General features: G+C 39.8%; 1 protein-coding gene across 6 annotated transcripts in view; it reads right to left on the bottom strand.

Moving 5' to 3' along the window:
- The window catches only part of kiaa1549la (KIAA1549-like a), a 120,718-nt gene that overhangs the window by 11,516 nt on the left and 89,844 nt on the right, over positions 1 to 19,358 (bottom strand). For all 6 annotated transcript variants that reach the window (XM_040035869.1, XM_040035887.1, XM_040035897.1 and 3 more), the window contains 3 exons: positions 14,697 to 14,821; positions 13,787 to 14,007; positions 3,545 to 3,677 (listed from right to left, as the gene is read on the bottom strand). In XM_040035869.1, coding sequence (XP_039891803.1) covers positions 3,545 to 3,677; positions 13,787 to 14,007; positions 14,697 to 14,821 — 479 coding nt within the window. The remainder of the gene's footprint in view (positions 1 to 3,544; positions 3,678 to 13,786; positions 14,008 to 14,696; positions 14,822 to 19,358) is intronic.

The following is a 19,358-nucleotide window of genomic DNA, read 5'->3' as shown; positions in this document are numbered from 1 at the left end:
TTATTTTAAGAAACATCTGCTGTGAATAAAGGTCTAGATTCTGATGTGGTGTTAGAGCTGGTTTACCTTTTGCTCTCAATGCTGTTCTGGCACGTGCCAACAAGAACACAGGGTGCTTCTGTTGGTACGTGCCAATGCCCAGGAGGTAGATCCCTGGCTCCTTCAGTCTACATGTTGAAAATACTGCACCTGATTTATCCATCACAGTGTGTGCATAAGTGGGTATAGAGGAATATCAATGGGTATTATGTTGCTTGTAGTAAAAAGTGCTTTGAGTACTTAGAATAGAAAAACAGTCTGTCAGTAAAAGTCAGTGCATCTTGTGTGTAAATACTGTATGTGCAACTTCATCGCTTTGGAAATGCTGGTATGGATCCTGCTGATCTACCGCAGGTATTCAAACGGAGGAGTGAATGCATGAAATAGGTCCACATGTGCCACAAAATGGCCAAAAAAATGCACATGAAAGCACAAATTAGCTGTAATAGTGACAAAAACATTGTTTTGACTTTGTCCCCTTTGTGGAAAAAAGCTTGTTTAATATAGATATGTAACAAGTGGAATTATTTTTGGTATTTTGAGAACTTAAGACAGGCTTTAATTGAGAATTCAAGACAAACCAATACCTGTTCCATTTCCTGCTCTAATTAGCTTCATACTGATAAGATTTCTTGCCCCTTCTTTGTGTTGCACCAGGGTCTAACTCTCCTTCCCCTGTGTACATTTGGTCTTTCTTTCCTCCTCTCTATCCAAGATTGTCTGTCTGCCACTAATCAAGTGTTCTGGTAATCTTTCCTTCTATTGGACCTCAATTTTCCTCTAAATTTTTACCTTTTTTTACCCTTTAGTTTTGTTACCTCCACTGAAGTCAGCCTTCTTGATCTTTAGCCGTGTCTTGGGAGTCTTCTCATTCAGTCATATATATACAGGGACTGCACTAAATGTTTCATGCTGTAGTCAAAACCAGCGTAAGACTCGTTGCATTTAGAAGAGTGAGTTTCAGAAACGGCACCATCTTCAGTATCATAATAATGCTAACAAGCAGGGATTGCATTTCGCTCTTAACAAGTACTGTAACATACATCTGGAAAATTTAGTTATATTTAAAAAGAATCAGTCCAGCACTGTTACCACATATCTCTGCTCTTTTCTGTTGTAACAAAAAGAAAAAAGAGAAAATCCTGATGCAGTTTCATCGTTTGTCTCTTCTCGACTCCTTGCAATGGAGTCGTGTATTAGTCAACAAAAAAGTCTCACAGCTGTCATCTATTGTTCTTTTTTTCTTTCTAGAATTTTACTATTTTTCTTGTCCCTGGACACAGATTTCCTAGCGTTATTTTTGCGTTCCTAAACACAAACCTGTCCAGTCTCATATGGACGGATTTGCATCCATGTATATTGAATTAATATTTTGTGCTTTTAGAGCGAAAGATGCTCCACAATTACAGGAATGAATGGAGGAGTTGGTGGTGAAATGGATCCTCTCATTGCTTACACCAGAGACTACCAGGTATCCAAAGACCGTTTATTTGCTTGCTCATGTCCCCGTGCTGCAAGCACAAAATATAGTTCCCAACAAAGATAATCAGTTTCTTAGTCTTGATATAATGACAAAAAAAAAAAAAAAGGAGAATATTTCTCTGATAACACAAGCAAATAAGTTATACTTTTATTTTAGTAATTCATTTGTGCTGTAGCAAAATCTTACAGTTGTGTCATTGTGCATTTAAAGGTTGTCATGGGAGACGAGATGGTTATTATATTGGGAAGGTATTCACACTTCATTTCATGCAAGGGTGATAATAATTATTATAATTTTGAAGAAGCATCTTGAGGCTAATTACCCACATTATTGTGGAGCTGTAAAGTCCGTTGAGAAGAAGAAAGATGGCGGTGCTGCAGCTCTAAAATTCGATTTTAGCCCAAACTCTCCAAGGAACATCAGGAGCAGCAAGACTGTTGCTGGTTTTGTGGTGAAGGAAATACTACAAGTATCACCTCACTATGCAGTAATGTAAGTCAGTAACTGCTACGGACATATGCAAAGATAAATGGAAACAGTTGTTTTCTGGGAGCACAAAAATGTGGTTAAATGTAACAAATTAGTTTTTAATAGCAGTAAATGTTTTTCTGTGACATTTAACAGGGTAGAGATCAGTATCAAATCTATATTTAATATTCTTTGCCTTTTTCCCAAATAGAACTGTATATCTAAATATATTTATTACCTTATAAAAATTGGCATTTTTTTTTAGATTTTCAGATTAGCTAAACTACTGCAGCTATTTATGACTATGCTGTGTTAAAACGTCACATAGGAAAAAAGACTTTCATCAGATTAATGTAAGACGTGTGTAACAAAAACTAAAATAACCCACTGTATCAGTTTTTGATTAAATTTTGCATTAATTAATTAGACTAACAGATGAATGAATGAATAACAAGACATTAAAACATAATCACATCACCACATCAGGATTCCATTAAAAGTTGGATAAAGAATATTATTAAATTATGACCTAACCATTGTACAAAACCACAGGAATAAATTCCACAAACCACATAAAAGCCACTCATAAATCCAAACATTGCTAATACAGCTTTAATATGTCTCAACCGTTCTAAAGCATGAAAACAAAAGTGATAAGGGATTCTGATCACATTGCTTTTCTGTCCTATCTGCACACACACACGCTCGTGCACAAACACACCATGTTCTCCTTCCAAACCGTTTGGTGCATCCGAGGCTATTAACTGCTATCAAGTCTCCCATCTGAATCCATGAATAGGCTATAATCATATTCAGAGTCATTGACATTCAGGTAGGTAGCACGGTCGCTGCTGTTACTATGGTGCGTCAGAGGAGCGGCATAAAGAGACTTCACTCACGATGCTCTACCTGTCCCCGTTTTATCTCCTCCTCTCTGCCTTTTCACCCCTGTTGGCTACTGTAAAAATGAAGGAATTGTGCTCTAATCTTTTTGTCATTTTCTTCTTTTCTATCTAATTTATTTTTCTTCATCTCTGTGTCTGTGTAGGTTTATAAGGTTCATCAAAAGGTAATTTGTTAATCCACTGGGTCAGAGCTAAAAGCATCGGAGAGGAAAGGAAGGGAAGGATTAAAGTTAGAACGCTCTCAAGAGATTATTTTATTAGTGTGACGAAGTGGCAGCGCTTTACTTTCCTACAACTATCAAGTGACCCATTTCGTCATCGCTCTATGGCACTCAGTTGTTCTGAGATTGGACCTGAGCTGCTATATTACAGCTCGTTACAGAATCAGACTTAAAAGCTTTGCTTTTTCTTACTACTCAGTAAGTTTATCTGAGTCCAGAGATTCAAAAAGATCTATCGGAAATCCTCCATCCTCAAGTCACAGACCTTGGTTAAGTCTGAACTCTTGGTTATAATACACAGGTTATATAGACCTATACTCACATATTACAATTTGGGTCAAGCTATAGTTTCTGGCTTTATTCTGGATCTGCTCTACTGACCCCATTCCTGGTTTACTGTTTCAGAAGGTTGTTGTCCAGTCACTTACATCATAGCCATTGTTGCGGATGCCCCTCCTGGATCTCTCCCTGAGCACCAGCAGGTCCATCTCCGTCTCTACTGGACTGGGGCTGCTCAGAGACTGCCGGCTCCAATATGTAGGCTCTCGTGGGTGAGAGTACCTGGTGGAAAGAAATACAACACCAGCTTAGTGTCATTACTACAATTACTCCTGATGGCACTGAGGTCCTTTTCCAGTCCTTTGACATCTATGTTTAGGGTAGTGTTACGACTGTTGTCGTAATTTTAATATTGGTGCATCCAGGGTGGACGGATCGTACCGATTGGCTAATGATCGGGAGGCAGCGCATAAGAAGACACCGCCAGGGACTGCCAGGTCATTCATCCTCAGCCCAACCCAACCAGCAGACCGTGTGTTCACGGTTTAACTATGTTGGTTTAATGTAGGAGCATGTAGGGGTGGACCGCCTTTTTGTTTGATTGGTTTTCTCCTGTTTTTGTTAGGTAGGGAGGAAAGTAATTGTCTTACAGTGCTCACAAGGCAGAGTTGAAGGAAACCCTGGCTGAAAAGCTAGTGGAGAAAGGTGTGCTTCTACCACGGGGGGATGTTGAAAACAAGCCAGCGAAAGAGGCAGATGGCACTGCATCTGAAGCGGATGCTAATGCAGCTGATGCGTCTGCTGCTGGCACGGAGGCTGATCGGATTTCTGAATCCAGTGAAGGTACGTCAACTGAGGATCTGCGCCTCACGCTCCGCATAAGAGAGGTGGAGACCCGCAACAAGGAGCTGGAGGTGCAAGCTATGCAACTCCGTATCAGAGCTCTTGAGCTTAAAAAAGGCTCAGCTAAAGGTTCCCCAACGTCATCAAGCACAAGTGCTTCTTCTTCTGCTAGTTTTGATATAAGTGAGCACATCACATTGGTTCCCCCGTTTCGCGAGTCTGAGGTAGACTCCTATTTCAGTGCATTGGAGCGCATAGCCGCTGCTTTGAAGTGGCCGAAAGAGTTTTGGTCCGTCTTACTCCAATGTAAGCTTGTGGGAAAAGCCCAAGAAGTGTGTTCAAGCCTGTCTATTGAGCAGAGTTTAAATTATGAAACTCTTGAGAAAACTGTGCTAGTTTACTATACGCTATACAATACATAGATAAATAGGTTCTCTCATGAATGCTCTTTATAGCGAGGCCTAAACCATCGAGAGCCTCCCTTGAGAGACCGATGAGGAAGCTGCCTCTCGAGGTGAAGCAGGGTCCAGTTCAGGGACCTCTACCTTGGAAGTTAAGATTTTATTTTGATTTTTGCTTTTTTCTGATGAAACCTTTTTTTATAAGTTGTATGTTTAGTTATTATAAGGGTGTACAGGCAGCAAACCAAACTGTATAATAGTCATAGAAAATACAATCTAGATGAGTGGCAGGTAATAAAAATTTTGTCAGTTAATATCAATGGCTTACATAGTCCTGTGAAAAGGTGGAAAGCCTTATCTAAGTTTAAAAGGGACAAAGCCCAAATTGTTCTGATGCAGGAAACACATCTAGCTGACAAAGATCATGCAAAACTTAAACTAGGTTTCAAACATGTCTTCTATTCCTCCCATAGTTCTGGGAGGCAAAAGAGGGTGGCGATTTTGATATCCTCAGCTTTGAACTATGAACATATTTCGGAATATAAAGATAAGGAAGGCAGATATATATTGGTAACGGGTAAAATTCAGGGTATTATGATTACTCTCTTAAATGTGTATATTCCCCCAGGCAGTGATTGGTCCTTATATGGGCAGATTTTGAATTTGGCAACAACAAGGAGTCAGGGAATTTTCATTTGCGGGGGTGACTTTAACGTCACATTAAATGCCAAACTAGACTCTTCAAATGGAAAAGGCGATCAGAGGAGTATTGGAAGAAGAATGGTGCACTTTATGGACGATTTTGGACTACTAGATGTGTGGAGAGATTTTCACCCAAATGATAGAAAGTATACCCACTTCTCAATTCCACACAATGTATATTCTAGGCTAGATTATATTGTCATGTTTAAGAATGATCTATTTAGAATTAAAAGCTGTGAAATAGGCGCTTGTACCATCTCAGATCATAACGCGGTTTATCTCAGATCTGCCTCAATAGCAAAAATAGATCAACCTTATGGAGGCTGAATACAAACATTTTAAATTATCCAAATATTAAAGAGAGTTTGAAAGAGGAAATAGAAACTTATTTAGAGTATAATGAAAATGAGGAGGTATCTCCAGGAATATTATGGGATGCATTGAAGGCAGTGATTAGAGGAAAAATAATTAGTATATCCTCTTATCTGAAAAAATCAAGGTGGGAAAACCGTTGTCAATTAGAAGAGAAATTGTTAGAGCTACAACATCTACATTCTGTGACGCTGGATGATGATATCAAATCTGACATAATAAAACTTAAGAAAGAAATAGATGATCTAAATACGATGGATATACAGAAGAAACTCATTTTTATTAAACAACAGCAATGCGAGGTAGGGAGGAAACCACTAAGACTTCTGTCTCTTAAACTTAGGAAGCAACCAGCAGAGAGGACTATACATAGAATAAAGAATCCTCTTAATGGACAAATAGAAACTGAACTGGGGAAAATTAAACTATGCTTCCAGAATTACTACAGAAAACTTTACTCCCAACCCTTTGTAGATAACAACTCTATTGTCAATACCTTCCTGTCAGGTCTAAAGTTGCAAGGTGTGACAGAGGAACAAAATAAAATGCTGTTGTCCACAATAACTAAAGAAGAAATTTACTTGGCAATTAAAAGACTAAAGGGAGGGAAAATGGCAGGGCCAGATGGGTTCGACCCAGAATGGTATAAAATAATGCAGGATTATTTGACTCCCACCATGATAAAGACATTTAATTGGGTAATGGAAAAGAAAACTATCCCTTCTTCATGGAGGGAAGCAATAATTTCCATTATACCAAAAGAAGGAAAAGATAAATTAGAATGTAGTAACTATCGCCCAATCAGTGTATTGAATATTGACCATAAGTTGTTTACATCTATTATCTCTAAGAGACTAGAAATGATATTACCTAAGTTAATACATAATGACCAAACGGGTTTCATTAAACGGAGACAGGCCCAGGACGACATCAGAAAGGTTTTGCACATATTGAGGCAAGCTGACAAACAAAAATTAAAGACCTTAGTGTTAAGTTTAGACGCCGAGAAGGCATTCGATTCAGTGAGATGGTCCGTTTTATACAAAGTGCTTAAGAAGTTTAATTTTGATAAATCTATAATTGATATTATTTCAGGGCTATACAACAAACCAACAGCTAAAATCAAAATCAATGGAGACCTCAGCGAACCATTTATATTGGAACGAGGGACACGGCAGGGTTGCTGCATTTCACTGCTGCTTTTTGCTTTTTTTATAGAACAGGTCAGTGGATCAGGCAGAGACAGGATATAACAGGAGTAAGAACGCCAGGAGGGCAACAGAAACTAGCATTATTTGCTGACGACTTACTTTTAACATTATCCTATCCCTCACAGGCACTCCCCCAAATCATGGAAGCGCTATCAGAGTATGGTTCTTTATCGGGATATAAGGTCAATGTAAATAAAACGCAGGTATTAACTTTAAACTATGAACCACCAGTCGAAATTAAGAATCGTTACAAATGGAAATGGGATGCAGACAGCATTAGGTATCTAGGGGTGGTAATACATCGTGACTTCACCAAAGTCACAAAGAAACTATTCCGTTTCTGGACCTACACTCCAGGATTGAATCAATCAAGACAGCATTAGGTATCTAGGGGTGGTAATACATCGCGACTGTGGCTCAGGGGGTTGGGAATCGCATCTGTAACCGGAAGGTCGCCGGTTCGATCCCTGGGCTCTCTGTCCTGGTCGTTGTGTCCCTGGGCAAGACACTTTACCCTACTTGCCTACTGGTGTTGGCCAGAGGGGCCGATGGCGCGATATGGCAGCCTCGCTTCTGTCAGTCTGCCCCAGGGCAGCTGTGGCTACAACTGTAGCTGCCTCCACCAGTGTGTGAATGTCAGAGTGAATGAATAGTGGCGTTGTAAAGCGCTTTGGGTGCCTTGAAAAGCGCTATATAAATCCAATCCATTATTATTATTATTAAATATTCTTCCCCGACTGCTGTATTTGTTTCAGTCTTTACCGATTGCCATACCACAAAAACAGTTTGCAGCATGGGATAGAACATTGTCAAAATATATCTGGAACGGGAAAAAAGCTAGAGTTAAATATAAAACGCTCCGCCCCCTCTGGCTTCTGCTCCGTGGCTACTGGGTGACCCCTCATCTGGGGCTCTCCTCAGCTCTTCCCAGGAGGGTGGCACAGATGCCCCTCCGGTGGTCCTCCTTGGGCTCTCGCACTCTGGGGCCTCTGGATGTCTGGAGCCTGGATCTCCTCCATGCCTGCTTCATGCCCTGGGTGACGGGGCTATGGCTCTCTACATCCTCTAGCAGACCGTTACACGGGGAAACCTTTTGAATACAAGCTCGCTGATCCACACAGGTGCACACGGGTGTTCACTGTTCATAGACATAAACTACACCTTTATTGGCTGCTATTTCCAAGCACATTGTGCGCTGTCGGTCCTACGTGCTGCACAACAACATTCAATATTTAGTATTTACTGCTGTTTACACTTAGCTAGATTAACGTGATGGTGTGGTGTTTAGTATGTTGCTCTGTTTTTTTTTGCTTGTTTTCTCTTCTTTTTCTCTCTCAACAGGTGATCCAGGAGATTTTTTTTTCTCTTCTTTCTCTTTTTAAGTGCCCTTTCTCACTGTCCCTCTTCCCTTCTGCTTTTCTTTTCCTTCATCTTTCTTTCTCCCTTTCCTATCCCCCAGTCATGTCTGTCCCTGAAAATAAAATAAAATAAATAATAACAACAAAGGTTGATCAAATGGACTACCAGTTTCAGCTTTAATATCGGACATAAAATTGCAGAATAAAATACATATGACAGATAAACCTATGCTACAAATAATGATATCTGCTTGGAAAGAAGTAATAAAAATTGGCGGCTTGGAAAATGCCTCTAAGGTTTTAAGATGGCGTGCATATGATTCAGATTTTACTCCAAATCAATATGATAATAGATTCAAAAACTGGATTTCAAAAGGTATAACTAATTATTATTCATTTGTCCATAAGGGAGCATTTCAAAGCTTTGAATCTTTAAGGAGTAAACACGACTTAGGGTCAGATGACTTTTTTAGATATCTACAGGTCAGAAATTATTTTAATCAAAACTTAAAAGTGAACCTAAACGAATTACAATTTGTAAAAACTTTCTTATTATCAACCAAATCTGGAGCGCAAAGTAAAATTATTTCCAAATTATATAACAGCATCCTGCGGTGTAAAAACGACAGCACTGTGTATATTAAAGCGAAGTGGGAAAAGGAGGGTAACTTGTCAATTACAGAGAAGTGTTGGGCTCAGCATTCAAGATACAGTGGGCTACCACTGGGTCTAATTAATCGTGCGCAGGCTCATAAAATGGGTGAGATTGTGGATTTGTCGGGGTCATTTATGGCTACGCTTGATGAAGACGACTCTTTCGTGTCACCCATTGATTCTGTAAAAATCTCAACATGTGACGTTCCTGAAATGATTCCTGAAGACATTAATCAGAGCTTGAACATGACCAGAGTAATGCTGATCAAAGCACAGCAGGGTGATCCTTCACTGGTGCCTTGTTTTTCCTCTGTTGTGGACAGAGAGGGATCTAAAGCTCCAGTAAAATATTTCCTTGAGAACGGTGTGCTGTTGCGGTCTTGGCCTCCTGACTCAACTGATTTACATAGGGTAAATCAGGTTCTGGTGCCAAAGGAATGTAGACTCCAGATTCTCAGTCTCGCGCATGATGCCAGCTTTATCATCCAGAGAGTCAAGGTGCACTGGAACGATTTCATCAAACCCTAAAAACTATGTTGCGCAAATACTGCCTCAAATTAGGTAAAGACTGGGACAAGGGACTTCCACTTTTGCTTTTTGCTGTTAGAGAAACCACTCAGGAATCGCTTGGATTTAGTCCGGCTGACTTAGTTTTTGGACACACTGTGCGGGGTCCCTTGCAACTGTTTAAAGAAAAGTGGTTATCAAAGTCGCATCAAGCCGAACATAATGTGTTAGATTATGTTTGCAGTTTTAGAGAGCGTCTTTTCCGTGCATGTCAGCTGGCCCGTGAAAATTTGGAACAAACTCAAGGCAACATGAAAGCCCGGTATGACAAAAAGACGGTGGTCCGACATTTTGCTCCTGGTGAAAAAGTTCTGGTGTTGCTTCCTTTAGTTGGGTCTAGCCTCCATGCTCAGTTTTCCGGTCCCTACGAGGTGGACAAAAAGATAAGTGACACTAGCTATGCAATAAAAACTCCTGATCGAAAGAGAAAACTGAGCCACGTTAACACGCTTAAACGCCATGTTTCCAGAGAGGATGCAGTAGCTGAAAAAACCTCTTCCATTGCGCCTGTCTCTGTGTGTTCGGCACCACCGCTGTATGATCTGCAAGATGATGACTTGATTGAGAAGAGCGGTTGTATGCCTGTGGCCCGTTTGCGAAACTCAGAAGTGTTAGAAAATCTTTTCTGTCACATCTGTTAGATTCCACCCGCAAAGATATCATTGATCTGATTGAAGCTAATTTGCTGCTTTTCTCTGAGCATCCTCGGCAGACGTCTGTGCTGTTTCATGATATCGTTGTGGAAGTTGATAAGCCAATAAAACAACATGCTTATAGAGTAAATCCAACCAAGCGGATTTTAATGCAACAGGAAGTTGAATACCTGGTTAAACATGGGTTAGCTGAGCCCAGTAACAGTGCGTGGAGTTCGCCCTGTATTTTGGTGTCTAAACCAGATAACACCCCATGTTTCTGTACTGATTTCAGAAAGGTTAATGCAGTCACAAAACCTGATTCTTCTCCTCTCCCCAGAATGGAGGACTGCATTGATCGTGTCGGTTCAGCTACATTCGTCACTAAATTAGACCTGTTAAAAAGGTATTGGCAAGTCCCGTTAAACCCCCAGAGCTTCTGAGGTCTCTGCTTTTGTAACACCAGATCATTTCCTCCAATACACTGTAATGCCCTTCGGGTTGAAAAACGCACCTGCAACGTTTCAACGTCTGATGCAGAAGGTATTGTTTGGAGTGAAAAACTGTGAGGCATGCTTGGATGACATTGTCATTTATTCTCCGACGTGGTCAGAACATCTGGAAACGCTCTCTGAGGTGTTCAGACGTTTTCGTGAATCTTCTCTCACATTAAACCCCTCTAAGTGTGAGTTTGGTAAAGCCACCATTACTTATTTAGGGAAACAGGTCGGACAGGGGCAAGTGCGCCCTGTTGCTGCGAAAGTACAGGCCATTGTTGATTGTTCCTGTCACGCAGACAAAATGAGCTCTGCGTCGTTTCTTAGGAATCGCCGGTTTTTAATCGAGGGTTTTGCAAAAAATTTTCTGATGTGGTTAGTCCCCTAACTGATCTTTTATTTGGTCTCCAGCGTGTCAGGTGGCATTCGAGTCTGCCAAAGCATTGTTGTGCAGTGCACCAGTGCTAGCTGTGCCGAATTTTGAGCGCCCTTTTTAACTAGAAGTTGATGCCAGCTCGTGTGGCGCAGGCGCTGTTCTTTAACAGGAAGATGGTCACGGCGTAGATCATCCCGTCTGTTCAAAGTTTAACAGACACCAGACCCATTATACTACCATTGAAAAAGAGGCTCTTGCCTTACTCTTTGCTTTACAGCACTTTGAGGTCTATGTCGGGTCAAGTGTGCTGCCTGTGCAGGTGTTTACCGATCACAACCCACTAGTGTTTCTTTCCCAAATGCGCAACTCCAACCAAAGACTTATGCGCTGGTCCTTGTTGCTGCAAGATTTTAACTTGGAGATCAGTTACAGGAAAGGGAAAGAGAATGTGTTGGCTGATACTTTGTCTAGAGAACTTTCTCCTTGAATTAAACATTTTGGGGGTAATGTTAATTCTTGGGAAAGGGGTTGTTACGACTGTTGTCGTAATTTTAATATGTAAATTTGAGTGTGCAGGTGCTCCTCCATGATTGGTGCATCCAGGGTGGACGGATCGTACCGATTGGCCAATGACCGTGAGGAAGCGCATAAGAAGACACCGCCAGGGACTGCCAGGTCATTCATCCTCGGCCCAACCCAACCAGCAGACCGTGTGTTCACTGTTTAACTATGTTGGTTTAATATAGGAGCATGTAGGGGTGGACCGCCTTTTTGTTTGATTCGTTTTCTCCTGTTTTTGTTAGGTAGGGAGGAAAGTAATTGTCGTTTGGTTTAGTTCTTTTGACTAGGTAAGTTTTATTTACTCCTGAGATAGGCTACCTTTTGTTTGTTGTTTTGGCCTTGGGTTCACCCCGAAGTTATAATTCGCTCCCTTCCTCTGTTTTTAAATTCACTCATTGTAAATAAATCACTGTCACAAAGTGTTAATTGTGTGACGTGCTGCTTGGGGTTGGACGGGGATGGATCACCCTTTATGTTGTGGTCTAGCCGCGCCTAGATGGGCTATAACAGTAGTTTGATGCAGTGTGAAATGAGAGCTTGATCTTCCATCATGAGGACTTTGTCACACTGCCCTGTATTGCTCTACTCTTATCTGAGTAAGAGGTCCTTGATAATCAGCATTGGTAAATACTCTTAAAATGGCCTGGTGTACCTCAAGGTTCCGTTCTGGTTCCAATTGTTTTTTTTATTGTATTTGCTATCACTAGGACATGAAGCTTCTCAATACTTGGGACCACGTTTTTGCACCTTGGCATCATGTTTAAAACTCAGCTAAACAACTTCTGTGTTATTTTTTATTCTTTGTACACAGTTAGTTGCAAATCCTAAACTCTGGAACTGCCTCCCTCTCCCAATAAGGTCGTCAACTTCTACTAACAGTATTCAAATACCAGTACTTACCGTACTATTAGTAAAGAGCTAGTTAGTTACTAGAAGCTAGTGGTTATAGCGATTAAGCTAAAAATGTTAGCTTGCCAGTATGGACGTTTTTTACCTGATACACATACTCTGAAAAAGGAAAAGGCCTAAAATGAAGATAAATAAATTCACAAAAGTAAATAAGATCAACTCTTTTCAGTCTTGGTAACCCTTTTGTGACATGATGGTCAACATAAGATTAATAGCTGCATGTACAGAGTCACCAGTTAAATCTAATAAAAACTGCTGTACAGGTATGTTGGCATTGAAAAAAAAAGTTAAAATTTTAAAAGTTTTAAAAGCTTTTTTTCCCCCTCCTCCATAAGTCAATAAGTTATACTGTTTCCAGCATGTTTGCAGTTATGGAATTCACCCATATATTTTAATTAAACTATTTGAGTGTCATTTGTTTTTCTGGTAAGATTCACTGAAAGGAGTTAACGAAAAATATTATAGAAGTGTTTTTGTCATATTCAAAACAATTCTTTTGTATTCTTTTGATTTGCTTAAAATGACCTAAATTCTTCTAAATCTGAATGTTTTTTGGTAGAGTCATGCAAATTACCCAAATTTACAAATCCACATCTGTTTATTGCTTAAATGAGTTATAGTAATAGTTTCAGTGTTTAATGTATAATGTTTGTTTATTTTATTTCATCACTTTGACCAAAAACAAATTTGATGTAGGAATTACCTTCTATCAGCACTCAGGTGCTTCTTGATGCTGTAATTTTTTAGTATTTTGAGTGAATCTCTTGAAAACTGTCACAGTTTGGATTCTGCGTTGCTGAAGTTTAAGTTTCAGAAGGCAATAAAAGCTTTTCTTTGTCTGATGTCAAAGGATTTGTGAAGTGTCCTCAGGCTGAATGTATTAAACTTAGTGACAAAAACAAGCAAAACCGACACTCTGTCACAGTGTGACCTGTGAAATATTAATATGCTGACCTAATCTCACCCCTCTCTATTCACTCACTTGTTACGTGTTGCTTAGCAACTATGCTTTACAGCCACAGCATCACATTAAGTTTATATTTCCAGATGGAAAAAAATGGATTTAGCCTTTATTGTTCATCATTGTAGTAGTTTAACACTTGAACATTCATTATTTAAATGGCATGAAACAAAAATTTCATGTGTAAGAACTGTAATTTCATAATAAGGTCTAATCCTCGTAATACATATTTTGTGATTGGTCATTGAGATTTATTTCACTTTCTGCAGCAAATCAAGTCAGTGATAAGACAAACATTTAATTATATTCCAAAATATCCATATTTAATTATATTTATATTACAATACCTCTTGTGACACCCTGCAAAGGACGCCCTCTTTTCCTCGGCAGTCATTGGCTCTTTCACCGCGCTGTCGTGCCGGCTGTGCCTCGTGTCACGGTGGCTATAACCGTGGCTTCCAGTCTCGGAGAGCGAGAATTCTCCGTAGCCTTTCCTCCGGGCCTTCTGACGCAGTTTGTTCCTGTAGTGCTCAATGTCGGACTTCTGTTTAAGCCCACTATGGTTAGCCTGCAAATTCAAGTAATCAAATTATTATTATTTTATATATATATATAAAAATGTATATATACACACAATTGTTATTTTTACTTTTTTGGCCTTTCTTTTTAGTACTCACATCCAGATATTCAGACTATGAAACACACTCTAATCATGGGGTTTTCTAGTCTTATGTTAATAGACTGAGGGTGGATTTATCATGAGCCTGTGTGTTGCTGTTTGAGCTGCAGCAAGGTGCAGACAGGTTGAGGCAGAATAAGAATGAGATGTGATGGGCTGACTGAGAGATTAGAGAGACACAGAGGAATAGTGTTTGTAGCAACAACAGCTATATTCAGTAACAGTACAATTTGTCCCAGAGGAGATGTTATGTTACTACTACTATGGTGGAGGAGGGGTAGTGTAACAGAATGGAAAAGCACCTTTCTGAGTTGATGCACTTAAAGAGCTTGATGAACTACTTCTTCAATACCATCCATTAATATTTGTTCAATCAATTGAGTTGATTGATTTCAATTTGGATGCAGTCCAACATCATCAATCGTTTAAACAATGGTAGACGAAACGTGGTTACCAAATGCTGCACTTGTCTGTGTGACTCATGGTGTCCTACTTTTTACTCTGCCCTATTCTGTCACCACTTCCGAGTCCGGGAAAGCTTTGCAGACATGCGTGTAAATGTTTGTTTTCCAACTCACGTCCCCATTGACAACCACAGAATCTTGGCTGTGAGAAGAGGAAGAGGGATACGAGTAGGTTGGCTGGGCTGTCATGGGCTTGATAGTGATGAGACGCAGAGAGCCTGTATGGTCTTCATAGGGATCTGGAAAGACAAGAAAGCACACAACTTGCTAATAAGCAAGAGTAGATCAGCTCAGTTCTCAAGGTAGAATAAATCAAAAATCAGTATTAACAGATGGATACAGAGGTTTACTAATGGAGCCACTTTTCATTTCTCGCATACTGTAAGCTTTATATTAAGCTTGGGTGGACTATTTTTGAACCAATGAATGATATGCCTGTTTTTTGCCTTACATCCACTTGCAATCTTATAGTTTACTGTGACGTACAGACCAAGGAAGAAGTTTGTGTTTCAGGTTTGGTGAGGGAAATTTCTGTATTTATTACTCTGTCATGTAGCACTAATAAGCTGGTGTGTGTGTCTACATTGCACCCACAGAGTTTTTGAACTTACTAATGAAGCAAGCTATTGTTAGCTAACACATTAGCACTCTAGGATTTAATTTGTATGATTTTGCTTGTGCTATGTTGGGTTTTTTTGGAGCCATAAGATGAATTTGATCAGTAATGGGTTATCAGCTTTTCAATTTCCTACCTTCCGTTGTCTCATTGCTCACATGTACTTTCCTCCACTGTTTTCCACTCCAAAATAATTGCTTTTATCCTCTAATGTGAGATTTACTTGTTGTCATGGAAACTACAACTTTAATAAACACTAAATCCAATAAAAATTGAGTTTTGTCTCATGAAAAACATCCGCTGTATGTGACTGGTCCTCTGCTTCGCACAGTAACACAATCTCAGTATTTATGTGACTGTATGTTACAGCAGCGAGCAGCAGATGGATAGTGCTATGTTGCTTCACAGTGACTCACTGACTGACTGACATCATATGGCAGACTGCTTCTTTGTAGGGCTACGACAGTATGCCATTAACTCTGCTCCAAACCCACAATGTTACATTCGTCCCGGCACCAGCTTGGTCTGCTCTCATTTGCTGGTGAAACTGTTCAGCCTATCAGAGTGTGACAGCTCAGGTCAGGACAGGTGGCATCACAAGCAGCAGAGGGCTGTGAACCTGAATGGACACAGGTAACAATGTGTTGTAGCTAACGTGAACCCTGAACCATTTCACAGCAAATGGCAAACACTGTACTGGTGTTTGAATTGAACATGTACTTTCTGCCACAAAGGTTGTTACATCTGGTGAGTGCCATGGAGAGTGTGTGTGTGTGCATGTTTAGACATCTTTGTGAGGACCAAAAATTGGCATGCTATAGTTTTGGGAACCAACAGTCACTTATGAGGACAAAATGCCCGTCCCCAAGTTTGAAGGCATTTTTGAGGCTCAAAATGTGGTTTTAGTGTCAGGGTTACAATTAGGTTATGGTTAGGCTGAGGGTTAGGATTAGGCATTCATATTTGATGGTTAGGGTTAAGGTAAGTGGCTAGGGAAAGCATTATATCAATGAGATATCCTCACTAAGACATGAAAACGAGTGTGTGTGTGTGTGTATGTGTGGCTGTGGGTGGGTGGCTGGTTGGCTGCATATGTGCACTCCTGCACTCAGGGAAGACAGAGGCCAAAACGAGGGTGAAATTCAACAAAGGCTATTTTATATTATATTATTTTATTTTACAATAACTTATCTTGCCTAAGTTTCACTATGAAGAAAAAGTAGCAACTGAATCATATTTATTTTCATACAGCACTGACTGGTTTGGTCTACGTAAATGGGAACATTACAAACATTACAAATATAACGTTTGTAGGCTTTGCTTTTTAATTTTTTCCTTATTAGGAAAAATTTCTACTTTCCTGTTGTGTCTGTTCCTTCATTTAATTTAGCGGCAGCATGATGGCTGTGTTGTTGTTTTGCTTCCTCACAGCTACACATTTCAGATCAACAAAGAAGGGTCCTTCTTCTCTTCTTCTTTTGTGGTTAAATACATTTTAAAACATGTGGCTTCATTGACTGAATGTAGAAACTACATGTTGCATAATTTGAATAAACTACATTTTAGAGCCCCCATTACTCAGTGTGTCTTCTGGTAAACAGTATGAGTCAGTCAACAATCTGCTGGTACTTTTGCTGTTTACTCCTTTATGTTTGCAGCAATATTGGTTACTATTATGGAGATGATTTAACAGATGAACAATAAAGTTAGTATATCCATAGACTACATATAAAACCACCATCATGTTATCCATTAGTTTTGGGATTTGAACCCTGAACATCTGAGGAACATTAAAACGTTCATTTAGCTATACTAAGGTCAGTGTTAGATGTAGTCTGTTTCTCTTGAACAGTTGCTCTAAAATCATTCTAAAATGTAAAAAACTAAAACACTGTTTTTAGTCTCTTGTTGTGGAAGTTTAGCGTGCGAAATAAAAGAAGTCCCACTGTCTTTTGAGTGGTTTACTCTTGTAAGAAGGAATTCAGTCAGCACAAGGCACTGATGGCACTGCCCTGAAGGATTCACCTGAACAATGGAACCAGGCCGTACTTATATGGAAAGCTGTATCTTCATATATAAGAAACTAATCTTCTACATGTCTCACATCTGACAGGTTCATTTTGGCTCACACTTCTTTACAACATAGCTTCAGTTTATTGAAGTTTGCATGTATTTGTTCATCACAGCTCTCTTGACTGAAACACTGGAACACCTCAATTGTTTGTTTGTTTTTTTGGCCATTCTGTTGCAGATTTGCTGCTGCACTTGGGGTCATTGTTTTGTTACGCGACACAATCTGGACTAAGCTTTATCTTGAATATACAGAGGAGTTCACAGTCGACTCAACTACAGCTCAACAGGCCCAAATCATCACCCCTCCACCACTGTGCTCAACAGTAGCTATGAGGCATTTGTGCTGGAATGCTGTTATGTTTCTCAAACTGTGGCACTGTGCATTATGGCCAAACATCTCCACTTTGTATCCCATCTGTACAAAGGACATTGCTCCAGAAGTCTTGTGGTTTGTTCAAAATCAACTTTGCAATTCTAAGCTGTGTTGTTCTGTTGAGAAAGAAGATGCTTTTCCTGATAATGCTTCGAAACGAGCCACACTTGTTCAGTCTTTTTCTAGTTTTTTGCAAGGAACTTTAACTTTTAACATGTTAACTGAGGTCTGTGGAGTCTGAGATGTAGTTCTTGAGTGTTTGCATTTTCATTTCACTTTCGCTGACTCTCGCAAGTAAAATTACGGATGTAGTACAAAATTCGCTTTAGCCAATGCTTTGACACCTGTAAAACTTCCTGAAGATGTGTGACCCACTGCAGCAAGCAGGTGTTTTTATCATTTCTGTAGCATACCGGCATTATTCTCTCCCTTTTTTTCTGAAAACTCTATTCCTGTCCATCTCCAGCTCTCTGCAATCTCTAGTGAGAAAATGAAACAATTACTCATTTTCTTCTTGTCTCCTCTGGGTAAGCATTCATTCGCTCGCATAAACACTATTAATCACTTAAATTGCTGTGAACATTAGTTTGCTGATGCAAAAGAGATCTGAAAATCACAGTGTCCCAGAATGCCACTGAACAGCAGCAACGTGGCAGGGTTACCAGTGATCAGAGCAATGTTTAGGCAATCAATTCTGAAACTGCAGAGCTGGAAAAAAAAACTGGGCTGATAATCTGTTGAACAGTTCAAAGATGCAGTGCATTCACTGCCACTACTGATTACAGGTGATGTAGATCAAAAGGCACAGTCTATTATCTCATGTCTGACAAAATGTTTGTTTTTAATCCTGTGATGTCTGCTAATTTAACGCTAGTGAGGAATCTGTGCAGACAGTGAATAATGTTATCATGTTATCACATTCTACAAACTATGTAATTTATATAATATTTTATAAATATGTTTTAGGTTTACAGGTTGCCAAATATTGCAAGGGCTGACAAAAGCATTCATGCTTGCATCTTTGGACCTCTAAGTTAGCTTAGCAGGTTCAACCCACAGACTGTATATAAAAGATGGACTGACCACCAAGATGGCAACCATTAGTTATGAAATCTGCATGTGGCGGGGCGTGGTCTGCAATGCCGCTGCAGGAGCGATGGACGCACCTGCAAGGCATCTGCAATCATGCCTCGTTGGCTTGAAAATCTGCACTGGGTCCTGAGGGTCGTGTTGTTGTTGTTGTTGTTGTCGACGCAGTCAGGCTTTGAGCTGGAAAGTTGCAGCCGACTGAGTGTGTTTGCAGCAGCTTAGTAAAAAGATGCGCAAAAGCATGTTCATGGAAACATCATCGAGTCTGCCGTGCAATGTTTACACTGCATTTGGAAACTTCAACATTTGCCTTGCTTGTCCCATGTTGAAGTTTTTGGACCATAAGTGAAACTAGTTGGATGGACGGGTGAAGTCCTAAACCATACAAGGCTATTTAGCTTCATCAAGATGCATCCATTAGCAATATGCTACAGCACATATATATTTATTAATTAATAGTAAGTAACAGACTAATAAAATAGATAATTCCATTAAAATGCTAAAAAGGGACTAAAGGGGCAAACATAGTTGAGAAGTCCATTGCAGTGGAGTGGTCCAAATTACCAGAAGTGAGCCTATCTATGGAAAACTACAACATTTTTTATTGTCACAACCTGCTAACATG

Source organism: Simochromis diagramma, unplaced genomic scaffold (assembly GCF_900408965.1).
Source record: "Simochromis diagramma unplaced genomic scaffold, fSimDia1.1 OVJJ01000333.1, whole genome shotgun sequence".
Classification (NCBI taxonomy): Eukaryota; Metazoa; Chordata; class Actinopteri; order Cichliformes; family Cichlidae; genus Simochromis; species Simochromis diagramma.
The sequence above is the reverse complement of the archived record's forward strand: the minus strand, read 5'-3'. Positions and strand labels throughout refer to the sequence as shown.